Genomic DNA, 18,628 nt, shown 5'->3' with positions numbered 1-18,628 from the left:
CCGCACTTGGGATGGGCGCCCAGCATCCACTACGGACTACGAGAAATAGAATTATCGGTAAGTAAATTCTTATTTTCTCTAACGTCCTAAGTGGATGCTGGGGACTCCGTCAGGACCATGGGGATTATACCAAAGCTCCCAAACGGGCGGGAGAGTGCGGATGACTCTGCAGCACCGAATGAGAGAACTCAAGGTCCTCCTCAGCCAGGGTATCAAATGTGTAGAATTTTGCAAACGTGTTTGCCCCTGACCAAGTAGCAGCTCGGCAGAGTTGTAATGCCGAGACCCCCCGGGCAGCCGCCCAGGATGAGCCCACTTTCCTTGTGGAATGGGCCTTGACAGATTTAGGTTGTGGCAAGCCTGCCACAGAATGTGCAAGTTGAATTGTGCTACAAATCCAACGAGCAATCGTCTGCTTAGAAGCAGGAGCACCCATCTTGTTGGGTGCATACAATATAAACAGTGAGTCAGACTTTCTGACTCCCGCTGTTCTAGAAATATATATTTTCAATGCCCGGACCACGTCCAACAACTTGGAATCCTCCAAATCGTTAGTAGCCGCAGGCACCACAATAGGCTGGTTCAGGTGAAACGCTGACACCACCTTAGGCAGAAAATGAGGACGCGTCCGCAGTTCTGCCCTGTCCGTATGGAAAATCAGATATGGGCTCTTATATGATAAAGCCGCCAATTCTGATACTCTCCTGGCTGAAGCCAGGGCCAGTAGCATGGTTACTTTCCATGTAAGATACTTCAACTCCACCGATTTGAGCGGCTCAAACCAATGGGATTTGAGAAAATCCAAGACTACATTAAGATCCCACGGTGCCACTGGGGGCACAACCGGGGGCTGTATATGTAGTACTCCTTTTACAAAAGTCTGGACTTCAGGAACTGAAGCCAATTCTTTCTGGAAGAAAATCGACAGGGCCGAAATTTGAACCTTAATGGACCCCAATTTGAGGCCCATAGACAATCCTGTTTGCGGGGAATGTAGGAATCGACCCAGTTGAAATTCCTCCGTGGGGGCCTTCCTGGCCTCACACCACGCAACATATTTTCTCAAAATGCGGTGATAATGTTGTGCAGTCACCTCCTTCCTGGCTTTTACCAGTGTAGGAATGACCTCTTCCGGAATGCCTTTTTCCCTTAGAATTCGGCGTTCAACCGCCATGCCGTCAAACGCAGCCGCGGTAAGTCTTGGAATAGACACGGTCCCTGCTGAAGCAGGTCCCGTCTTAGAGGTAGAGGCCACGGATCCTCCGTGAGCATCTCTTGAAGTTCCGGGTACCAAGTTCTTCTTGGCCAATCCGGAGCCACTAGTATCGTTCTTACTCCTTTTTGCCGTATAATTCTCAGTACTTTTGGTATGAGAGGCAGAGGAGGGAACACATACACTGACTGGAACACCCACGGTGTTACCAGAGCGTCCACAGCTATTGCCTGAGGGTCTCTTGACCTGGCGCAATACCTGTCCAGTTTCTTGTTGAGGCGGGACGCCATCATATCCACCATTGGTTTTTCCCAACGGTTCACAATCATATGGAAGACTTCTGGATGAAGTCCCCACTCTCCCGGGTGTAGATCGTATCTGCTGAGGAAGTCTGCTTCCCAGTTGTCCACTCCCGGAATGAATCATGCTGACAGTGCTATCACATGATCTTCCGCCCAGCGAAGAATCCTTGCAGCTTCTGCCATTGCTGTCCTGCTTCTTGTGCCGCCCTGTCTGTTTACGTGGGCGACTGCCGTGATGTTGTCCGACTGGATCAACACCGGCTGACCCTGAAGCAGGGGTTTTGCCAGACTTAGAGCATTGTAAATCGCTCTTAGCTCCAGTATATTTATGTGAAGAGACATCTCCAGGCTTGACCATACTCCCTGGAAGTTTCTTCCCTGTGTGACCGCTCCCCAGCCTCTCAGACTGGCATCCGTGGTCACCAGGACCCAGTCCTGTATGCCGAATCTGCGGCCCTCTAACAGATGAGCACTCTGCAACCACCACAGAAGAGACACCCTTGTCCGTGGCGATAAGGTTATCCGCTGATGCATCTGCAGATGTGATCCGGACCATTTGTCCAGCAGATCCCACTGAAAAGTTCGTGCGTGGAATCTGCCGAATGGAATCGCTTCGTAAGAAGCCACCATCTTTCCCAGGACTCTTGTGCATTGATGCACAGACACTTTCCCTGGTTTTAGGAGGTTCCTGACAAGTTCGGATAACTCCCTGGCTTTCTCCTCCAGAAGAAACACCTTTTTCTGAACTGTGTCCAGAATCATTCCCAGGAACAGCAGACGTGTCGTCGGGGTCAACTGAGATTTTGGAAAATTCAGAATCCACCCGTGTTGTTGCAGCACTAGTTGGGTTAGTGCTACTCCGTCCTCCAGCTGTTCTCTGGACCTTGCCCTTATCAGGAGATCGTCCAAGTAAGGGATAATTAATACGCCTCTTCTTTGCAGAAGAATCATCATTTCGGCCATTACCTTGGTAAAGACCCGAGGTGCCGTGGACAATCCAAACGGCAGCGTCTGAAACTGATAATGACAGTTTTGCACAACGAACCTGAGGTACCCTTGATGTGAAGGGCAAATTGGGACATGCAGGTAAGCATCCTTTATGTCCAGGGACACCATAAAGTCCCCTTCTTCCAGATTCGCTATCACTGCTCTGAGTGATTCCATCTTGAACTTGAATTTTTGTATGTACAGGTTCAAAGATTTCAGATTTAGAATAGGTCTTACCGAGCCGTCCGGCTTCGGTACCACAAATAGCGTGGAGTAATACCCCTTTCCCTGTTGTAGGAGGGGTACCTTGACTATCACCTGCTGAGAAAACAGCTTGTGAATGGCTTCCAATACCGTCGCCCTGTCTGAGGGAGACGTTGGCAAAGCAGACTTTAGGAACCGGCGAGGGGGAGACTTCTCGAATTCCAACCTGTAACCCTGAGATACTACCTGCAGAATCCAGGGGTCCACCTGTGAGCAAGCCCACTGTGCGCTGAAATTCTTGAGTCGACCCCCCACCGCTCCTGAGTCCGCTTGTAAGGCCCCAGCGTCATGCTGAGGGCTTTGCAGAACCCTGGGAGGGCTTCTGTCCTGGGCAGGGGCTGCTTGCTGCCCTCTCTTACCGCTTCCTCTGCCCCGAGGCAGATATGACTGTCCTTTTGTCCGCTTGTTCTTATAGGACCGAAAGGACTGCGGCTGAAAAGACGGTGTCTTTTTCTGTTGGGAGGGGGTCTGAGGTAAAAAGGTGGATTTTCCGGCAGTTGCCGTGGCCACCAGATCCGATAGACCGATGCCAAATAATTCCTCCCCTTTATACGGCAATATTTCCATATGTCGTTTGGAATCCGCATCACCTGACCACTGTCGTGTCCATAAACTCCTTCTGGCAGATATGGACATCGCATTTACTCTCGATGCCAGAGTGCAAATATCTCTCTGAGCATCTCGCATATAAAGGAGAGCATCCTTTAATTGCTCTATAGTCAATAAAATACTGTCCCTATCCAGGGTATCAATATTTTCAGTCAGGGAATCCAGCCAGACGACCCCAGCACTGCACATCCAGGCTGAGGCGATGGCTGGTCGCAGTATAACACCAGTATGTGTGTATATACTTTTTAGGGTAGTTTCCAGTCTCCTATCAGCTGGATCCCTGAGGGCGGCCGTATCAGGAGACGGTAACGCCACTTGTTTTGATAAGCGTGTGAGCGCCTTATCCACCCTAGGGGGTGTTTCCCAGCGCGCCCTAACCTCTGGCGGGAAAGGGTATAATGCTAATAACTTTTTTGAAATTAGCACTTTTCTATCTGGGTTAACCCACGCTTCATCACATACATCATTTAATTCCTCTGATTCAGGAAAAACTACAGGTAGTTTTTTCACCCCCCACATAATACCCCTTTTTGTGGTACTTGCAGTATCGGAGATATGCAAAGCCTCCTTCATTGCCGTGATCATATAACGTGTGGCCCTACTTGAAAATACGTTTGTTTCATCACCGTCGACACTAGATTCAGTGTCTGTGTCTGTGTCGACCGACTGAGGTAAAGGGCGCTTTACAGCCCTTGACGGTGTCTGAGACGCCTGGGCAGGTACTAACTGGTTTGCCGGCCGTCTCATGTCGTCAACTGATTTTTGTAATGTGCTGACATTATCACGTAATTCCATAAACAAAGCCATCCATTCCGGTGTCGACTCCCTGGGGGTGACATCACCATTATCGGCAATTGCTCTGCCTCCACACCAACATCGTCCTCATACATGTCGACACACACGTACCGACACACAGCAGACACACAGGGAATGCTCTTATCGAAGACAGGACCCCACTAGCCCTTTGGGGAGACAGAGGGAGAGTTTGCCAGCACACACCCAAGCGCTATAATATATATGGGAACAAACTTATATAAGTGTTGTTCCTTATAGCAGCTTAAATATATCAAAATATCGCCAAAAAATGCCCCCCCCTCTCTGTTTTACCCTGTTTCTGTAGTGCAGTGCAGGGGAGAGTCCTGGGAGCCTTCCTCACAGCGGAGCTGAGCAGGAAAATGGCGCTGTGTGCTGAGGAGAATAAGCCCCGCCCCCTATTTCGGCAGGCTTTTCTCCCGGAGTTTTAGATATCTGGCATGGGTTAAATACATACATATAACCTCAATGGCTATATGTGATGTATTCTTTTGCCATAAAGGTATTAAATATTGCTGCCCAGGGCGCCCCCAGCAGCGCCCTGCACCCTCCGTGACCGTTTGGTGTGAAGTGTGTGACAACAATGGCGCACAGCTGCAGTGCTGTGCGCTACCTTCATGAAGACTGAAGAGCCTTCTGCCGCCTGTTTCCGGACCTTCAATCTTCAGCATCTGTAAGGGGGGTCGGCGGCGCGGCTCCGGGACGAACCCCAGGGTGAGACCTGTGTTCCGACTCCCTCTGGAGCTAATGGTGTCCAGTAGCCTAAGAATCCAATCCATCCTGCACGCAGGTGAGTTGAAATTCTCTCCCCTAAGTCCCTCGATGCAGTGAGCCTGTTGCCAGCAGGACTCACTGAAAATAAAAAACCTAAAAACTTTTTCTAAGCAGCTCTTTAGGAGAGCCACCTAGATTGCACCCTGCTCGGACGGGCACAAAAACCTAACTGAGGCTTGGAGGAGGGTCATAGGGGGAGGAGCCAGTACACCACCTAATCCTAAAGCTTTATTTTTGTGCCCTGTCTCCTGCGGAGCCGCTATTCCCCATGGTCCTGACGGAGTCCCCAGCATCCACTTAGGACGTTAGAGAAAGTGAAGCGCTGTGAATACTTTCCAGATGCCTGTAGATAATCAGATTTTACTATGTGGGTGTGTGCATTATCTGGGCTGTGCTCACATAACACAGTAGTCTGACCAAGATAACAGCTACACTGCAATTACTAAGCAAACTGCTGAATATGGCAAGCTCTGGCTTGTTAACACTAACACATAATGAAAACAAGACAGCAAGTTATATTTAAGCATATTAAATTCTATTTCCTAAAATACAATGTGAGCAAGCAGGTGACCATCATAGGGAAACACTCCCCATGGCTACTGTTACCTCCCAATTAAGTGTAGATTAAATGAGATTTGAACACATTGGTCAAACCATTTCCAGGCTCCAATATGTAAACAGCGTTTTCAGCATTACAGATGTGTCCTCATACATCTAGCCTCAGTATGCCATGCAGCGTGAGAAGCTGATGCAAATGCCCTGCAAGGTACTGTGCGTCAAAGCTGTGCAAAGAGTCATATGCTAGCCATACATCAGACCAACTTTTCTCCAACACTCCAAACTTCCAACCATCACCCTGGGGTGCTTCGGGACACTTGCAGGAGCGGCTTAGGTTGGTGGTCCAGGACCGATTCAAACTACTGGCAATGTAATAGGCAAAACTAGTGTTAGTGGCTGCCAATCATAAAACAGGTGGACAAATGGAAGCAGATCTTGTCCCTCATCACATAACTAACCCTAAGGATGACATTTCTCAATAAGAAACTTTTGGCCTAGGGGTGCCGTGAGAAAAATTCTGATACTCTAGGGCACAGATATTCCAAAAAGTTTGGAAACCACTGCCTTACACGCATTACGCCAAGTACAGCCCCTTACGCCAGGTAGAGGTTGGAGGTCTTTTAGTTATTTCAATAAAAACACAGAAAGACAATCAGGTGGACCCACTGCTACAGGTCAATTTTGCATGTTCCATTCCCTGCTGTCATTTTAGCTACAAGGGATACTGGGCTGACGGGAGCCCCGGCACCAATGGACTGGCAGTGGTGGCGATTGCAGGTGTAGGTGTGCCAAGCGATCATTTGGGGGTAGGATGCAAAAATTTGCCAAAAGGTGCTGGTGATTGCAGGAGGGGGAAGGGGGGGGGGGGGGGGCATGCCAGCTAGGTGCAATGGTGGACATAATGGGGGGCTCAATGCCAGCTGACAGGGGCAGCCCAGCAGCAGTGATGGACTGCTGCCCCTAGTCATCCGCAAGGAGGGTGCGGGCAAAGGACACTGAAAATGCTCCACTGGGTGATGCTCGCATGGGAGTGAGGGGGTGCCAGGTGTTCGCAGGTGATGTGCTAGTAGGCCAGGGGACACTACTGATCAGCACTGCCGCCACTTACAGATAGGGATGGAGGAGTGCGGGGGATGCCGCGAACCGTAGCCTTGGACTTCAGCGTGGGTCAGCACTGAGGCCAGCAAGAACAGCAGCAGCAAAAGTACCCCAGGGGCCTGCACCTAGACAGCCCCAGCGCTACTACCTGACGTACCAGGGAGAGCAGCCTTAGCAGACCGGGAAAGCAGCGCTGGCCTCGCCCTGCTCCATTTTCCAGTATACCCCACCGCAGCACGGCACCATGTACCTGGCAGGGGGGCACCCAGGTACTACCCCCCGTACAGCAGCATGCTACCATCGGCCGTTGCATCCAAACTCAGACTGCTCCAGATACTGGCACCGCAGGTACCTTTCACCTGCCATTACAGGCACCATCTGCTGCCTGAAACCTCCCGGTTCCCGCTTCACCGATGCCGTCAGGGTGATAGGGGCAGCGATAGACGGACACATTTTCCCCTGGTACTCCTCCCGGCTTCAGCACCACCGATGCCGCTGATATGCATCCCAGGGGTGGCAGAGGCAGCCCGGCAACAGTGCTGGACTGCCGCAGCTGCCTCTGCACTTCCTCCCACTCCACCGCTGCTGGAGGTGCCAGAGTGACAGGGGCAGTCCGGCAACAATGATGGACTGCCGTGGCTGCCCCTGAACCTCCTCCCGGCTTTCGCTCTTCAGTGCTGCTAACGGGGATCTCGGGCAGTGATGGTGACAGAAGTAGGTGGACACTGCTGGCCAGTGTCCGCCTACTTATCGTTCAGATGAGGGTGAAGTTCCCCCTACACCTGAATGATTAATTGGGAAAATTAAACAAGTTTGATTTTCCCAACTAGTTGGACCAACAGTTTCTGGCAGTTTCAGCGTGTGGGAGCAAACGGCTGATAATCGTTCCCTCCCACACACTGCCAGATTATCTTACCAACCAGCCAACTAGTTGGCTGGTTGGAAAGATATCATCCTTATGTATGGCTAGCATTAGTCAGAAAGCAATAAAACCTCTTCTGAGACTTCACAGATTAATTTGATATGTAACACTTATATCTGTGTGCAACCTTAGTGTGAAAAGTACAGATTCAGACTCAAAACACAAATACAAAATGTTACATATCAAATTAATCAGTGCTGTCATGTGAAGTAATTTTTGCATTGCAACCAGGATGCTAATTCAGACGTAAAAAACGCTAGCCACACACCAAATAAGAAGACCTGGTGCACCAGGAAGGGCTGTTCAGCCGAATGCGGCAATAGTGTTGGAGAACAAATCTGTATACGGGGCCTTATTCAGCAGCAGACACTGCTGCAATCAGATTGCATTTCCCTGGGTCCAGGCGCAGTGGCCACTCTGTGTGTGAACGGGCTGTGTAGATGCCATCGCATCTCAGTGAAGCAAACACCTTTGCCTGATTGACTGTCAGAGGTATTCGTGGGGCGGTAATGCGGCGTTGCTGGAGGGGGGCACAGTGGAGACCGGGGCGGGTACAGCCCATTTTTGGATGGGCCACGTGACGTCATCCTGCGACAGAAATGGCGGCATCCCGACTGCCTTCCCTTATTCAGTGATGTGACTGCAATTGAATTGCGATCACATCGCTTGCTGCCCATAGCATGCTGGATGGCCCCTAGCATGATATGGATAGCAGTTGCAGTTTTGCTATTTCTATTCAAAATGTTGATCGTACTTAAAGCAGGTAAAAAAATAAAGTCTGCACGCCCAGAATTAGGGTGCTGTTTACAACATTCTAGCCCTTGTCTGACTACTCTTAGCACTGACCGTTTCACCAGTGTTGGCCATGCAGTAAGATGGAGAGGCTTCCCTGCAGAAGCAGGCCTGTAGTTAAACACCTCATCCTTCCAAATTGATTTATTGCAAAGAGTAGCAGTAAACAGGGCTCACTTCCCTTTCAGAAAAGCAGAGAAAGGCAGGAATATTGTAACGCTGACTATAGCGCCACCTACTGGCACCACAAAGGCCCAACAAAAACAAGATACATAAGCTTGAATTGTGAGCACATAAGAGGGAAATGGGATTGTTTTTCTGTGGGCAGAGTAAGGAGTATCCAGGTTATTATATGAACTTATTTTCTGCATAAAGGTCATACAGATATTTTAAACCAATAATACAAATTAAATATTCATATCAAACTATTGTCACCCAATTAATTTCCCAACTAGATGCAATTTACAAAGAATAGTCAGTTTGGGTGCCAGAACCCCAAATACTTCACATTTTCCAGGTTACCTAGCAGTTGCACAGGTAAATTAATTACTCACTTAAGTTTTAAAAGATCCACGAGTGGAGCCAATTATTCCACATGTAATTGTGAGGATACCATGAAAACATGAGCTATTTGGGATCCTGAGGATCGAGTTGGAGAAACTATGATACAGTATTCACACTAGGCTTTTTTTGTGGGGCGCTGCGCCTGCATCATTTAATAATGATAAAATATGCCTTGACATGGAGGCAAACAATGCCCTTCCCACCTCCCATATAGCAAAGGAGACGACAGTGAGGAACAGGTCAGGTTTAGGGATGGCAAGCTGTGCATCCACACGGGAACCAACGTGATGCAGGCTACCCCAGACAGCACCGCCTGGGTTTAGGCAGCCTTCAGACAGATCATATGCAACATATCCTCCCTACCATGCCCTCTGGAAGATGTACGTTACCAGTGACCGCCCTTCCCCACTTAGTGCTGGTTCTGCCGCCTTGTGTTGCCAGTGTGAGCGCTTCCGCACACACTGACTACACCCAGATACTGAAATACCCCACATGCAGCGGAAGCGCACAGAGACCAAGGAACCCTGCATTATAGCGTCAGGGGACCACTATGACGTATGTTACATACTTTTCTCCATCCCAGCTACCATATAGAGCAGGCATGTCAAACATGTAGTTTAACAACAGCTGGAGGGCCATGAGTTTGACATGTCTCATACAGAGGCTCCTGTAGTGTGAGGATGACTGTACTTTGCATGTGCAGACCTGGGGGGTATGGGTCGTTGGGTCGACAGTCATTAGGTCCACCACTAGTGGTCGACATGCATTAGGTCAACATGGTCACTAGGTCGATACGAGTTTTATTTTTTTCTGTGTTGTTTTCTTTGCAAAGTGACGGGGAACCCCAATTAGTGCACAGTGTCCCCTCGCATGGCTCACCATTCTTCAGGCAAAGTGCCTCACTCCGTTACCGCTGCGCTCGGCACAGGTTACCGTTCCCAATTGTAGTCCATGTGGATCGTGAAGTATGAAAGTTAAAAAAATGGATTAAAAAAAAAAAACTCATGTCGACCTAGTGACCCTGTCGACCAATATTGGTTGACCCAAGTGGTGTCGACCTAATGACCGTATCCCGGCCTTGGCAGGGACAGAATGACCATAAAAAAAAAAAAAAAAAAAAAAAAAAAAAACTTTCTGGTGCCCACACATGGCCATGATTAAAGACTTATTGTACTAACTCCCCCCTTCAGCCTTGCAATCACAGCAAGGCCTCAGATTTCTCACAATCTACCTCAGTAATGTGTGCCTGCATAAGCACTAAACGGTCTGGTCTCTCCAATATAGGACCACCGCTGGTACAATGAACATGCAAGCACTGTGCTGCGTCAATGTTACTATAACTAATATAGTGGTAATGCTGGAATAATATTGCCAGAAGAAAATATGATCACTGATAATGCAGTTAATATTGGGTTCTGCTGAGTTTGAATGGATATAATTGTATAATTGGGCCATTCCATGTCATATATAGGACACAAAGGAAGCTTCTACTTGATAATTCAGATGAACTCTTTGTATTAAGAGTCTTGGGTATTTATTTTTTTATTCAAACCTATGAGAAAGAGCTATAATTTAATTTGTCAATCTGAGTCAAAAATGCATTTGATACACAGCTAGTTTTTTTTAGTGTCCTGTATGGAATATTTCATGGAATGATGGAATGGCTGATGCAAGGTATAGGGGCACCGAGAGTGCTGTATAACGTATGTATGGATCATTGTCATCGAAGATGCATGTAGAATGGTCGGGGGGGAGGTCTGATGGACACTGAAAAATGATGGGGGGTTGAGCAAGAAATATTTGAAAATCACATAGCTACACAATAGTTCTCACAGTACGCCACAAAGCTGTAGTGATACATCGCAACCCATTTGCCCTTCAAATTGAAAAATGTACCCTCCTCTGAACTGTGAATAGCACCATCCCCAGAAAAATCCTAGAGTGGACACTAATTAACGGGGACTTCCATAAATATCATGCTGGCTCCTAGGTTTATTCAGATTCTTATCCACCTGTGGCTCACGGAGATACTGCATGGACCCAAGACAGTAAGAGACAACAGGAAGTAGCAGTAATAATATTAATACAGAAGACATTCCGCAAGTGGCATAAATGAACAATAATTCAGCTGACATATGCATGAAGCAAACTAATGATTTGATACTAGCGAGTGTATGTGGTATCACTAGAGTTCAGATATCCACCAACCTCTAGATTACATAACAGGTTTCTTCTATGTAATGAGAGAGAAGTGGTCCTCTAGCGGCAATGTTCCTGGGAGTACAAAGCCTTGTCACCATACGCAGTAAGTGGGATTTACAGGACTGACCTTTCAAAACGTAAATCCAAAAATGAAGCAGTCACACCGCAAGAGCTGAAATAAACTATGAATACAAAGCTATTACTAAATCCTTAAGAAACATTCACTATATTTTCACAAAAGCTTTGTCCAATAGAATGTGCTAAATACTTCCAAGTATTGCATCAAGACATTTATTTTTTTAATAAGACAGAGCATTTTATAAAATATTAGAAAACAATTATAATCCCCATATTAGTTAATGCTGCACTACCACATATACAATATATTTTACAAAGGCGTCACCCTAAGCAGGAGGCTGCTGCATGCACACATTTTTCATGGGACTGAACAAGCAAGTCACTTAAGTGTAGCAGAGGAGAGGTGTGAATGGGACCAATCACAAGTCTTAACTGCTGATTATTATTTGGCTTTAGTCATGGCTGGTTAAGGAATAGTGAAGCCCCAAGTAAAATGTCTGCCCTCTGGGTACTGTCTAGGGCAGAGATGGGGAACCTTTAACACTCCAGCTGTTGAACTACACATCACAACATGCCTTGCAATAGTTTTTGCATGGCCAAATAGCAAAACTGTAGCAGGGCATGCTGGGATGTGTAGTTCCACAGCTGGAGGGCTAAATGTTCCACCCCTGGTCTAGGGCAAAGACACCTTAGTAAAAATGTTTTTTAGGTGGTAGTGTAGCAATTACACTGTTGAACCACCACAAAAAGGACACTCTACAAATGAGAAAGCAATCAGTTGCTTTCAATCTTACAACATCCAGCACGCCTTGTCAGCTAGAATACTAACAAAAAATATGCACTACCTGCACCTTTTAAGTTCCAAAAAAGTGGTCATCCAAAAATGAAAGTATACATATAACTATAATGTGAGCAGTCTGTAGCTCAAAATAAGACTTCGTCATATAATTTATTCAGAACAATTCAGGCTCATACAGGACTAGACAAATTCCAGGTCACAAATGTGACAGTCACATGATGACCTGCAGTGATAAAAATCCATCAATGCATAAAAATGTATATGAAGAAAGAAAAACCAGTAGACAGAATGTTTTCTGCCCTTCTACCCCAGTGCACTAATCTCACATGTAAAGCAGGACTGCCACTGATCAGCTTCTTTTAAGTTCCAGAAATGGTATGCTGAAATAGTTTTGCGGTGGCCCTCAATCTTGGCACCATGGGAAGTCAAACCTTCTTCAAGTTCTTTAAAGGGGGACGTCGAGCATGAAGGGAAATGTAACGCAACAAGCTCATTAAGTGCAGGTTTGCTTTATCTACATGGCTAATCTGTGGGGGCCATTCCGAGTTGATCAGTCGCTGCCGTTTTTCGCAGCTATCAGGTCACTACTGCGTATGCACCGCAATGCACAGGCGCGTCGTACGGTTACAAAGCGGATTATTGCTGGGCAATGGATTTAACTAAGCGTTTATGGGTGTCAACTGACTGTTTTCTGGGAGTGTTTGGAAAAACGCAGGCATGTCCAAGCGTTTGCAGGGCGGGTGTCCGACATCAATTCCGGCACCAAAAAGACTGAAGTGATCGCAAGGGCTGAGCAAGTCCAGAGCTACTCAGAAACTGCACAAAATGTTTTTGCAGAGCTCAACTGCAAAGGCATACGCACACTTGCAAAGCGAAAATACACTCCCCCGTGGGCGGCAACTATGCATTTGCACGGCTGCAAAACACAGCTAGCGAGCAATCAACTCGGAATGAGGGCCTATGTTCACAAATTCACACAACTGTGATATGTAGGGGGAAAAAAGGGATGGGGAAAAAAAAAAAAAAAGGGATGAATGGTAGGCCCTGGAGAAGCAGCATTGGGTAGGGCGATTGGACTTCTTTCTTATAACCTACCTGGAAGTACAGCTGTAGCCACTTAACTATTTCCCAAAAATCACTTAGAACTTGTCCTTTTTAATTACGAGAGTTTGAAGTGTAAATATATATACACACACACACACACACACATATACATACACACAAATGGTGTTTTGTACCCTCCTCCCCCACAACTACCCCCCAAAGTCCATAGGTCCCCATTATAAAATCACTTCCTACCCACCCCACCCCCGGCACGTCATGTTGATTCATTTTCCACTGCTCTCACAGACATAACTACCCCTCATCTACATGTAGAGCACAGCGGTGTGTGTGTTAGGGGAAACTGATTATCAGTTCCCCTATGCTGCAGCGCTGGCTTCCCCAGGGGTGGGTGCCGCAGTCTACCCGGTCACTGTTGGCCATAGTGTTTGTGACAAATTTGGGCGAACCCACAGGTGCAGAATGTTCCTCCGAGATTGGCAGCTGCAGGAAAATTATAATCCCACAGACACCCAGAGTGTCTTCCTGACTGATCGCATCAGATGCGACCAAGACAGGTAAAGCCCAACCTGGCGTGGTCACTTCTCATGCAACCATGCCAGGCAAGTGGCTGAATGCATTAACCTTTACTTTGATGTGCGTGGCGGGTCCTGGTGGGCTGGCAGCATCAATAAGTTCATACACACTTGCTGATGCTGCGGACGGTGGGGGGGTCCATACTGTCAACGACACCCCAATTGATCTGCAAGTACAGACGACAGGGGATGCCTTGATTATCAGCAGGGGCCCGCATCGTCGATGATCTACTGCATACACACTGGACATTATGAACTATAAATCGTTCCAAAATGTCGGAATCGGGCATATCGTTCAGAATATAGTCTAGCGTGTACCCAGCATTCGATACAAATTTAGGCAAAAAAACAATTGGCACAAGTCGAGTCACACAGGACCAGGCGAATCCCTTGTTACAATCTTCTCACGCCGCATAGCGTATTGAGGCTTGGGGGTAAAGTAAGATCAAGATCAATGTTGTGTTTCAAGGTCTAAATCGCACATTTACTAACAGAATTTGACACTTTTTCAATTTCAAAAATCATCTGCTAGTAAATAAGAGATTCTTCTAGAAGATAACACACTGGGGTCGATTCAGTTTGGCAACTTATGAATAGCGCCGGGAATTAGCTCCCGACGCTATTCAATTCAGCTGCTAGTGACCCGCAATTGTCGGGAATTCTTCTCCCATCCTCGGGGGATGAGAGAAGAAACCCGACAAAAGTGCTGCCTCGCGGCCGGCCCAAGGCTGATTCTGTCGGGAATCAGCCTCGCGCCGGGGAGTTAAGTCGGAGAATGGCCGTTCTCCCGACAATTCAACCTGTTTAGTCGGCGAGAACGGGCCATCGCAGACTTAACTGGAGCTGAATTGAATAGAGTCGCGAGCTAATTCCCGGCGCTATTCATAAATTGCCGAATTGAATCGACCCCACTGTAAGATTACCCGTTTAATCTTTCTGGTTGGAACGAAAATCTGGTAATGTCTCAGAGCAAATGACAATTGACCATTTGCTCCCAAACACTGGAAGACAGACAAAAAATGGTCATTCAGACAAATTGGTAAAATCCGTTTGATTTAACCAATTTATCCAAACCACCGTTTTTGTATTTAGTGGCTTTTGGGAGCAAATGGTTAATTATCCTTTGCTCCCAGACATTACCAGATTTTCGTTCCAACCAGAAATATTGGACAGATAATCTTATACTGTGTATCCAGACGAATTCACAACATGGATGTTGATAGATTTAAATCAAACAAAATCAACCTTTAGTAAATTTACCTCCAGATGTATGATGACACATCTGTACCAGCCACACCTTGGTATCTGCTCAATTAACTACACACGCAGAGGAACAGTGAGCATGCTCCTCTATACGGTTGGTCTTCAGTATGCCGAATGTCGGGATCCCGGCGCACAGTATACCGGCGCCGGAATCCCGACACCCGGCATACCGACAGCTATTCTCCCTCGTGGGGGTCCACGACCCCCCTGGAGGGAGAATAAAATAGTGTGGCGTGCCCGCAGCGTGGCGAGCCCGCAAGGGGCCCCTTTGCGCTCGCCACGCTGTCGGTATGCCGGCGGTCGGGCTCCCGGCGCCGGTATGCTGGTCGCCAGGAGCCTGAGCGTCGGCATACCGTACTACACCCCTCTATACATATGGTGACCATCACACTTAAAGGGGGTACACACGTAGAGATTTCTCCCAGAGACGTGATCTAGCACAGATCGCTCAGCCCACAACGCGATGTGTGATGAGCAAGGGGAAAAATAAACAAAACCGCTCACTTCACCCAGCAGTGAAGTGAGCGATCTGACATGCATGCTGCCAAAAATATAGCCGGCGATAGCAACGCGCGGGGCGGCACATCTGTCGCTGGCCCCCCTACACACGGAGCGATGACTTCTTAGTTTCTAAGTAGTCTAGTCAGATTTCTTAGAAATTAGGCACACCTCGCTAAGTGTGTACCCCCCTTTATGGTTCCAAACTCTTTCAAATCACTGAGACATTCACCTGCTCACTTATTTTAGATGTGCTATTCATCCTTACATTAACAATGAACTTTATGCATAACAGTATAAAAATGTGCTCTTTTATTGTTACAATTGTTTTTCAGTATATAGATTTTTTTTGCATTTCTGATTTCCAGCAGGGAGTATTCGGCAATGTTATATATGTTTTATTGTGTTTATTAGTCTTACTTTTCATAATATTCCATTAAATACTGATATATTTCACTCAGACCAAGCACTACATTATTAATCTTAATTATATTGCTAAATGTTATGTTAAAGAAAAATGTTTACATTTATCTTCAGAAATTACTAATACCCCTTTCACACTGCAAGGCCAGGTCGCAACTGGGATTTTGAACATGCCCCAGCACGGGAGCAACACGGCTGCGACCACTCTCTGTGGGCTAGACAAGGTCAGCTGCGTCACTGGTCACGTGTTCAGTGTCGGCACTTGAAGATGAGATTATCTCCCAGCACCAGCTTTCCTATGATGTAAATGGGTCCCATCGACCCAGTTACCTGTTCACACTGCACCACGACCCATGCTGATCAGCAATGTGAAAGGGATATAACATATGTAGCCATACAATCTGGCATGCTTGTACCAATTTTTTGTTAAAAACTTGATCCATAAGGTATCAAACACTTATGCTTAAACATTGGTACAAGCAGGCTAGAACATATGCATTGGAATGGTAGGTGCATGAGGCCCATTTGTTCCAATGGCCCCATACCCACTAGCATGTGTGCCGTGACCATGCGTGTTGCAGCGGATTTTGCAAGGCTGCCTGGGCAGAATACTTTCATTCATCACAAGCAGGGTAAGTGGACTATACTCCATTAGGGTGGTCTTCAGTTTGCCGGCGGCCGGCCTTCCGACGACCAGTATACCGGCGCCAGAATCCAGACAGCTTTTCTCCCTCTTGGGGGTACACAACCCCCCCGGATGGAGGATAGCGTGGCACGCACGCACCACCGTGCACGCAGCGTGGCGAGCGCAGCGAGACCGCAAGGGGGTCATTTGCGCTCACCTAGCTGTCGGTATGCCAGCGCCGGTATAACATACTACACCCCTCCATTAGACAGTCACTGCCATTTAATGTCACGTCAGCGGTTAAATCCCTATGACATAGGTAATCTGGAAAAGATAAAAGATTAACAGCAAGAGACTACTGAAGGAGTTTACCAAGCTGATGATGAAAAAAACAGCAACTGTTTTTGTATGTTTGTGCATCTTAACAGTACACATCACTGAAATATTGCATTCCAAAATACACAGATGTGCGGATGGAAGCGACACCTACAATAATAGCGAGTAAATCTGCAGCACACGTCAGACATTAAAAATCGGTGACTTTGCTTTCCATGACTAAAAGAGCGATTATAAATGAGTTTTCATGCCGCAGTACCCTACATTGCCCAGCACCCCCATTTTACACTGGGGGAGATAGAGTCCCGATCAGACTTTGCTTTAAATGCTCACTGATGTTAATATGACCTATTTTACCCATCCACATCACAGTGATGTCAGCCTGAGGCTGCAGCACTGACAGCTGCCCCAGCGCCGAGATACACCCCATACTGTAATACAGCCAAGCCGCAGGTGAGTGGGGAAGAGCCGGCCGGAGCCATCACGGTGTCTGTCTCCCATCACACCGCAGGCAGCTCTCTCACAGTGAGGAGACCAGAGCGGGGGCAGCGAGCTCCAGGCCCGGGCTCCTCATCGTTACAGCCCCCACACCAACCATCTTCCAGCCCCCCGGCCTCCACCAGCCTCTGCCCCGCTCTTTACCCTCCTCCTCAAGCCCGTCCGCTGACTCGCCGCCCTGGATCAGGAAGGAAGGCACGAACTCCGCGGCGTGGACATTGGGGACGAACGGCTTGGCGTTGACGTTGAGCTTGGCCAGGGACGAGTTGAGTTGGGCCTCCGGGCCGTCCACGTCCGCCTGCTCCCAGGAATCCGGGGCTGTGTCGCTGGGGTCCATGGCTTCCGGGTAGCTGCTGGCGGCAGTGACGGAGAACACCGCGGGGCGGAGGCGGACGGGCTTCCCGCTAGGGGTGATGGGACGCGGCAGCTGTGAGGCAGGACACCCGGCTGCTGAACCCGCTGGCGGCGGCACTAACCCGACTCAGCACTCACTGAACGGCTCCTCGTGTGTTGCCGCGACGTGACTGACGTAAACCGGCGCACGGGACGCGACGTAGATGGCGCAGGGTGGTAGTTCCGTCACACAACCTGCTCCATTCCCTGACATTGGGCGCGCCTCGCCCCCTACACTACAACCCCCACAATCCTTAGCGCGCGTAGAAACGGAAGACCGCTCTTTTTCCTTCCCTGATGCGGCCGGAGAGGGCTGCTGGTAAATGTAGTTATTTCCCCCGCTGCAAGTACTGACTGACTGTGCAACGACTACGGTTCCTGAGGTGTGACATGTCCACCTAGGAACAGGCTATAAAAGCTCCATTCATGGGCACTGCCTACTTGTTTCTTCCACTGGTGTTAGTTTTTCTAATTATTGTAGCATGGCATCATAAACTCCTAACACAGTGGCTGTGCAGCCTGAGTTTAAAAGAAGAGGTTCTCTACACAAATGTACATGGGGTAGTGATAGTTCACAGACAGTACTTTGGAGGCTAATGCAGAGTCCCATGTGCACACTGTCGTTTATTTGTGCTTTTGCACTGCATATTTTCTGTAGCCAAGTACTGATACGCTACTATAGGCAATGCAGAGTCATAAGCCACTCAGTCGCATCACCACTTGCATCTGAAGGCGCATAACTGGGACTATGAGCATTCGCACGTAAGCAGAGATTAGCCTGTGGGCAGGCTGTGCGGAGTTGTGTGTAATAGTGGATACTCCTATTTTCAAGTGGATCACCTTGCAGGGATGCAGTTAAAATGCTGACTGACGGGAACCCGGTGTTCAGGACACCGACGCCAGAATCCCGACATTATACTGGTGCGCGGAATCACACCAGCCCCCGAAATTTCCACTCGGTTGATGGGTCCACGTCAGCA

At 48.1% G+C, this 18,628-nt stretch overlaps 1 protein-coding gene across 4 annotated transcripts in view; it reads right to left on the bottom strand.

Moving 5' to 3' along the window:
* Positions 1-17,850, bottom strand: part of GSPT1 (G1 to S phase transition 1) — a 151,499-nt gene extending 133,649 nt beyond the window's left edge. For 2 of the 4 annotated variants that reach the window (XM_063934348.1, XM_063934349.1), the window contains exon 1: positions 17,400-17,850. In XM_063934348.1, coding sequence (XP_063790418.1) covers positions 17,400-17,592 — 193 coding nt within the window. In that variant the 5' untranslated portion in view covers positions 17,593-17,850. The remainder of the gene's footprint in view (positions 1-17,399) is intronic. The other 2 variants (XM_063934347.1, XM_063934346.1) reach the window with 2 other exon arrangements.
* Between the last annotated feature and the right edge of the window lie 778 nt (positions 17,851-18,628).

Source organism: Pseudophryne corroboree, chromosome 7 (assembly GCF_028390025.1).
Source record: "Pseudophryne corroboree isolate aPseCor3 chromosome 7, aPseCor3.hap2, whole genome shotgun sequence".
NCBI lineage: Eukaryota > Metazoa > Chordata > Amphibia > Anura > Myobatrachidae > Pseudophryne > Pseudophryne corroboree.
This window is presented reverse-complemented; position numbering and strand designations above follow the sequence as displayed.